This window comes from Mandrillus leucophaeus, unplaced genomic scaffold (genome assembly GCF_000951045.1).
Source record: "Mandrillus leucophaeus isolate KB7577 unplaced genomic scaffold, Mleu.le_1.0 Scaffold129, whole genome shotgun sequence".
Classification (NCBI taxonomy): domain Eukaryota; kingdom Metazoa; phylum Chordata; class Mammalia; order Primates; family Cercopithecidae; genus Mandrillus; species Mandrillus leucophaeus.
This window is the reverse complement of record NW_012101243.1, coordinates 1,892,503-1,900,208: the sequence shown is the minus strand read 5'-3', so window position 1 is coordinate 1,900,208 and position 7,706 is coordinate 1,892,503. Positions and strand designations below refer to the sequence as shown.

General features: G+C 48.9%; 1 protein-coding gene across 2 annotated transcripts; it reads left to right on the top strand.

Moving 5' to 3' along the window:
* Positions 1-1,727: 1,727 nt before the first annotated feature.
* Positions 1,728-7,297, top strand: PROCR (protein C receptor, endothelial). 2 transcript variants are annotated; one of them, XM_011972410.1, is made up of 5 exons: positions 1,728-1,784; positions 1,987-2,122; positions 4,667-4,918; positions 6,102-6,380; positions 6,633-7,297. In XM_011972410.1, the coding sequence occupies exons 2-5, from the start codon at positions 2,053-2,055 to the stop codon at positions 6,746-6,748; spliced, it is 717 nt and encodes a 238-aa protein (XP_011827800.1). In that variant the 5' UTR covers positions 1,728-1,784; positions 1,987-2,052; the 3' UTR covers positions 6,749-7,297. The 2 variants fall into 2 exon arrangements, with proteins under 2 accessions (XP_011827800.1, XP_011827799.1); XM_011972409.1 differs by lacking the exon at positions 1,728-1,784 and having other exon boundaries at positions 1,827-2,122.
* Positions 7,298-7,706: the final 409 nt, after the last annotated feature.

Genomic DNA, 7,706 nt, shown 5'->3' with positions numbered 1-7,706 from the left:
ATATATATATATATATATATGAGGATGAAATTATATATGTATTATTTGAACAGAAGTGAAATCTTTTCTTTTTTTTTTCAGACAGAATCTTGCTGCATCACCCAGGCTGGAGTGCCATGGTACAGCCTCGGCTCTCTGCAACCTCCACCTCCCAGGTTCAAGCGATTCTCATGCCTCAGTCTCCCAAGTAGCTGGGATTACAGGCATGCACCACCATGCCCAGCTAATTTTTGTATTTTTAGTAGAGACATTCGCCTTGTTGGCCAGGCTGGTCTCAAACTCCTGGCCTCAGGTGATCCACCCACCTCAGCCTCCCAAAGTACTGGGATTACAGGCATTAGCCACTACGCCCAGTCAGAAGTGAAGTTTTTTAATTAAAAATTTTATTTTATTATTATTTTATTTATTTATTTTTTTTTTTGAGACAGAGTCTCACTCTGTTACCCAGGCTGGAGTGCAATGGCGTGAACTTGGCTCATGGCGACCTCCATCTCCCAAGCTCAAGCGATTCTCCTGCCTCAGTCTCCCAAGTACCTGGGATTACAGGCTCACGCCATCACACCCAGCTAATTTTTTTTGTATTTTTCGTAGAGATGGCGTTTCACCATGTTGGCCAGGCTGATCTTGAGCTCCTGACCTTGTGATCTGCCTGCCTCGGCCTCCCAAACTGCTGGGATTACAGGCGTGAGCCACCGTGCCTGACCAAGAAACAGGTTGTTTAGTGGTTCTGTGTGTGGTTGACACATAAATGGTCCTAAACTGTTCAAAATATTCTGCAACTTATTCTTGGACATCTATGTACATCATAACTATCTCATTCAGTCATTCACTTTGCTGATATTTATTATGTGATGTGCACTCTTCCAGGGAGACTATTGCACGAGATAAACGTCCTCCTTCCTCATAGAGATTACATTCTGGTGAAACTTTCAAACAATAAGCATGTAAATAAATAATATAATTTCATGTAGTACTAAGTAATATGATGAAAATAAAGTGGGGATTGGGCAGGGGAGGGTGTACTTTCTTTTAACTATTACATAGTATTCACAGTATGGATTAACATAGCTTGGGGGAGTGACTTTAAAACTTTTCTACTTGCTTCCTAGAGTAAGGAACACATTTTACACTGCTATCCAGAACTCATCATGGAAACATACACACAAAACCAAAGCACACATGTACAACTGAGCAAATATTTCATGATATAACACTTTCTCTTACTAAGGGTGATGCACTGAACTTTTGTATTCTGTTCTATTTTATTTTTTAAAAATGGTAACCACGACCTGCTAAATTGTTTTCATTGTCCACTAATAAATTATGACCTCAGTTTCAAAAATATTGCTTTAGGTAACCAATCATCTTCTGAGATTTATACAGATTGCTCATAATTCTCTCCTATTTAAAAAAAAAATTGTTGCAGTGAACTGCTTTACACTCATTTTATGACTACTTCTGAGACCAAGATCCTTGATTACGTAATTGCTATTTACTTAAAATTCTGGTAAAATGTAGCCATTATACTGGAAAACTAAATTTTAATCTTGGATCTGTCATCACCATGATATATAAACTTTGGGCAAGTCCCTGCACCTCTCTGGACCTCCATTTCCCTATCAGCAACCTGCTGATCCTACACCCAGGAGTGTGTTCTAAGTTAACAGTAGATGCCCCACCCCCTGCATCAGCGTGGGCAGGACTTCTCACCAAGCCCTTCTCCCCCTTTTCCACTCCCTGTTCCTGGTTCCTAGGAAGCAGCCCATGGAGGAGGGAAAAGGCAGGTCTGGGCAGGAGGGCGCAATGAAGGGCGGGGCAGAGGGAGGGTAGGCGGGAGGCCAGCCCCCTAGTAGGAAATGAGACACAGCACGAATAACACTTTATAAGCCTGACACTCTCTTCCTCCTCCCATCTCCTGGCCTTCTTCCATCCTCCTCTGCCCAGACTCCGCCCCTCCCAGACGGTCCTCACTTCTCTTTTCCCTAGACTGCCGCCAGTGGAGCCCCCAGCCTGCCGGAGCGAGGAACCCAGGTCCAGAGCCTCAACTTCAGGATGTTGACAACATTACTGCCGATACTGCTGCTGTCTGACTGGGCCTTTTGTAGCCAAAACGCCTCAGATGGTGAGTCGGGGGCACATCTCCTGCCTCAGGATGGTTCTGGAGAATCTCATTCTATCTATCTGGGTACGTGGCAAGACCACAGGATAGCTTATCTCACAGCATCTGTGTCTGCAGCTGGCTAGATCGCTCTACAGGGCAGGCAGAGTCTTGGGGACTGGTTTGTGTCTCAAAGCCAAGGTGAGTTAGTACATTTAAGCCCCTGAAAAGGGGGAGATGAAAGAGGCTAGGGGAAACAGGATGACTGGAAACCTGAGAAAGAAACCAGCAGAGAGGGTAGGAGAATCAGCCTCAGGGAGAGGGGAGAAAGGGGAACTGAGGGTGATGGTAGATAGGGGTACATCTAGGGGAGACAGGAAGAGGCTCAGATGAGAAGAGAAATGGAGGGAATGGGAAGACACTGGGAAAACTGATGGAAGAACTGAGGGAAGACTGGGGCAGAGAGAGGTGAGGGGAGGCTAGGGAAAATGGAAGAAGACTGGGTGCAGCTGGTGGAACTTGAGAGAAAGAGATGCTGTGCCTAATAGAACTTATGGGCGATCAGGCTGCCTGAAGTGGCCCTGTTTAAGCAGAAAAGGGAGTTATTACCCTCCCTTATAATTGCATAGGGGCCTCCTTTCCCCTCTCTCACAGTCCCCATAGCTTCAGTCTCCCCCTCAGAGAGGCAGCAAATAATAATCAGTATTCAATGGGTGCTCACTATGGTTAATACTTGGATTGACCCATTTAACTCGCACAAACCCCGAAAGGTGGGTAATATTATTACTATCTTCATTTTATAGAGGAGGAAACTGGGTCACAGAGTAGTTAAGGACCATGGGTTATCCATAAATATACTTATTCACATCTGCAGATACAAAGCACAACTTCTCAAATGCAAACACAGACAGGACCCACTCACACACACAGATTTACAACCCTGGACTCATCCAAATGTGCTCTGGGCATCAACTCTGTGCCAGACTCTTTTCTGCGTGTAGGAAGCAGAGATCACCAGGCATGGTTCCATAGCCTAGAGGAGTCCATTGTAGCCTGTGTGTGTTTGAAGACAGTCAGGTAGAATCTAGTGAGATATTCACTAATATATGGTGGTCTGGGATCACTGAAACAGATCCACTGTGTCTTGTGGGGCATCAGAAAAAAATTTCCAAGGAGAGGGCAACTGAGCTGGGTCTTTTTTTTTTTTTTTTTTTGAGATGGAGTCTTAGGCTGGAATAGAGTGGCACAATCTCAGCTAACTGCAACCTCCACCTCCCAGGTTCAAGCGATTCTCCTGCCTCAGCCTCCTGAGTAGCTGGGACTACAGGCATATACCACCACGTCTGGCTAATATTTGTACTTTTAGTACAGATGGGATTTCTCCATGTTGGCCAGGCTGGTCTTGAATCCCTGACCTCAAATGATCCACCCGCCTCGGCCTCCCAAAGTGCTGAGATTACAGGCATGAGCCACTGTGCCCAGTCTCTAAGCTGGGTCTTAAATCATGAATAAACTCCGCTAGGCAGAAAAAGGGAGGCAGAGCAATCCTGACATGCTATTCATGTGTCAGCCAAAGGCAGCATGAGGAACCCCAACTAGTTTGATATATAAGCAGTGGGAAGCGGCCAGAAAAGGCAGCAGGGGCCAGGTATCTAGCAGCCTTAAATGCCAGGCTAAAGACTCTGGACTTGATCCTGTGGGGAGGCAGTGTAGCAGAATGGCTAAGAGTACTGGACTTGACTGCCTACATGCAAACCTTGGCTCTGCCGCACTATCTCTGCCTCAGTTTCCCATGTAGACTGGGGTTAATAATAGTAGCTACGAGCCCAGATCGCGCCACTGCACTCCAGCCTGGGCGACAGAGCAAGACTCCGTCTCAAAAAAAAAAAAAAAAAAAAAAAAAAAAATAATAATAATAATAATAATAGTAGCTACTGCATTAAGCCATTTGGGAAAGGCACAAAGATAATAATGTATGTAAAGCCCATTGCCCAGGTTATAATAAGCACCTAATGGACATTGGCTATGATTATTTTTGATTAATGAAGGGGAGGGGGTTATGGCACTGGAAGATTTTAAGTAGGAAAAGGACATGATCTCATCCCTGGGTCAGGTGGAGGTCAGAATAGAGAATGGGGAGATGTAGAAAGGTACTACCCCCGTCCAGATGAGACGGGTGAATCCTGAATCAGGGCAGTGGAAGAGGAGACAGAGAACAGGCGATGGAACTGGGATTTTATTCAGGTCAGGATTTGTTAACCATTTGTTCCGTTGGTTAACAGGAAACGGGGGGAGGGAGAGCCGAGGGTGAAAAAGGAAGCAGAAAGGAGTGTCTCTTCCACTGCAGGCCTCAGTTTCCTCATCTGTAAAACGGAGATAATAATCCCTGTCCTGCCCTCCTGGCAGAGTTACTGTGAGCGTCAAATGAGAGAAGCGGTGGGAGGGCACATTATCGTTTATGAAGGGTCGAGAAGGTGGGCGGCCAGCCTCAAGGTAGGGGGTTATTATCTTCCGCTGCCCGCCGCCCCCTCCCACGCCGGCCCAGGCTGACGCTGACTCTGCCCGCAGGCCTCCAAAGCCTTCATATGCTCCAGATCTCCTACTTCCGTGACCCCTATCACGTGTGGTACCAGGGCAACGCGTCGCTGGGGGGACACCTGACACACGTGCTGGAAGGCCCAGGCACCAACGCCACGATCCTCCAGCTGCAGCCTTTGCAGGAGCCCGAGAGCTGGGCGCGCATGCAGAGTGGCCTGCAGGCCTACCTACTCGAGTTCCACGGCCTCGTGCGCCTGGTGCACCAGGAGCGGACCTTGGCCTGTGAGTGGACACGCAGCGGGGGCGGGGTCTGGGCGGGGCTGGTGGGGGCGGGACCTGACTGGTGGAGGCGGGCTGGGGCTTGCAGGGACTGGGCCGCCACTGGAGCTCGGTGGCGCCTGGGCCTTTGAAAATTGCTGGGTGGGGGCTGGAGAGAGGCAGGTGTCCCCGCTAAGAAAGCCCCGACTCGGGCGGTCGGCCTGCTGGCATAACCTCTTGGGGTAGACCCTGTTGGGAGGCCCTCACACCGTGACACCGAAGGTGCCCTGAAAACTCCTCACCCCTCACCTCACAGTCCTCCAACTCCTTTTCTTCATAGATCCCAGTCCTTCTCTTCCCACACCCCCAGCACTTCACTCTCCACCCTCCAGCCACCTCTCCTCATACAAGCTGATGACTTCGCTCTTAGCTCCACTCATGACCCCAACTCCTCCCCCAAAGACCCCAGTTTCTTCTCTCAAAGCCCCACTCCCTCCCCATCACAACCCCAACTCCTTCTTCTCAAAGACCCTAGTTTCTTTTCTCAAAGTACCACTCCGTCCCTCACCCCGATCATAGCCTTTAACTCCTTTCTCTCCTAGTCCCCCACTGCACCCACCTTTTTTTTTTTTTTCTTTCTGAGACAGAGTCTTGCTCTGTCGTCCAGACTGGAGTGCAGTGGCCCGATCTCGGTTCACTGCAACCTCCGCCTCCCGGGTTCAAGCGATTCTTCTGCCTCAGCCTCCCAAGTAGCTGATATTACAGGTGCTCGCCACCAGGCCCGGCTATTTTTTTGTATTTTTAGTAGAGAGGGGGTTTCGCCATGTTGGCCAGGCTCGTCTGGAACTCCTGACCTCAGGCGATCCACCGCCCTGGCTTCCCAAAGTGCTGGGATTACAGGTGTGAGTCCCTGCCCCCCGCCGCCCAACCCCTATTTTTTTTTTTTCTATCACCAGTTGAACAAGGCCTGACAATTCCCTTTTTTCATCATAGTCCCTGGCCCCTTCTTTCTCAGCCTGTAACAGTCTAACCACAAACCCCTCCTCACAGCCCCAGGCCCTTCTCCCCACAGTTCCCTGACCTATAGACTCCCCTCTCCTCACAGCACTGACTCTCACCTTCCTATGTTCTTTTCCCCTTGCTGGGCCTCCTCCCACACCTGGCACCCTCTCTGCACAGTCCCCTGACCCTGACTCTCTATCCACAGTTCCTCTGACCATCCGCTGCTTCCTGGGCTGTGAGCTGCCTCCCGAGGGCTCCAGAGCCCATGTCTTCTTCGAAGTGGCCGTGAACGGGAGCTCCTTTGTGAGTTTCCGGCCGGAGACAGCCTTGTGGCAGGCAGACACCCAGGTCCCCTCCAAAGTGGTCACCTTCATCTTGCAGCAGCTCAATGCCTACAACCGCACTCGGTATGAACTGCGGGAATTCCTGGAGGACACCTGTGTGCAGTATGTGCAGAAACATATTTCCATGGAAAACATGAAAGGTATGATGGGACTGGGGCCCAGGCCTGCAAGCTGGGGAGAGGGTGGGTTCCAGACAAATGCATGGACCTGAAGAATGGATGCCTAGAGCAACAAGAGGCCCACAGCTGGGGGTTTGGGACAGAACACACTCAACTGAAGTCAGTTGGTAAACGGGTCCCTTTCTCCTGGGGCAGAAATGCTTTGGGGTTTGACTCAAATCATGGACTCCTTGGGGGTCTATTCTTCAGGCTAACTCTCTGCATGTTCTGCAGGGAGCCAAACAAGCCGCTCCTACACTTCGCTGGTCCTGGGCGTCCTGGTGGGCAGTTTCATCATTGCTGGTGTGGCTGTAGGCATCTTCCTGTGCACAGGTGGACGGCGATGTTGATTACTCTCCAGCCCCCTCAGGAGGGGCTGGACTGATGGAGGCTGGCAAGGGAAAGTTTCAGCTCACTGTGAAGCCAGACTCCCCCACTGAAACACCAGAAGGTTTGGAGTGACAGCTCCTTTCTTCTCCCACATCTGCCCACTGAAGATTCGAGGGAGGGGAGATGGAGAGGAGAGGTGGACAAAGTACTTGGTTTGCTAAGAAACTAAGAACCTGTATGCTTTGGTGAATTAGTCTGATAAGTGAATGTTTATCTATCTTTGTGGAAAACAGATAATGGAGTTGGGGCAGGGGGCCTATGGCCCATCCTCCAAAGATAGACAGAATCACCTGAGGCATTCAAAAGCTGTAACCAAATAAACAAATCATCCACAATCAAAATACAACATTCAGTGCTTCCAGGTGTGTCAGACTTGGAATGGGACACTGGTATAATAGGGTAGAAAGAAGTAACACGAAGAAGTGGTAGAAATGTAAAATCCAAGTCATATGGCAGTGATCGATTATTAATCAATTAATAATATTAATAAATATCTTATATTTAAAGCATTGTTATCTCCTCCACTTTGCAAAATTTTTGGAAAAGTAACCTATACCCATTTCTTCTGCTTCCTTATTTCTCACTCATTTTTTTTTTTTTTGAGACAGAGTCTTGCTCTGTTGCCCAGGTTGGAGTGCAACAGCGTGATCTCAGCTCACTGGAACCTCTGCCTCCCAGATTCAAGTAATTCTCCTGCCTCAGCCTTCCAAGCAGCTGGGATTACAGATGCATGCCACCACACCCAGCTAATTTTTGTATTTTTAATAGAGATGGGGTTTCACCATGTTGGCTAGGCTGGTCTTGAACTCCTGACCTCGTGATCCGCCCACTTCAGCCTCCCACCATGCTAGGATTAGATGTGAGCCACCGTGCCTGGCCTTCACACTCATTCTTAGACCCACTGCAATCTGACTTCTC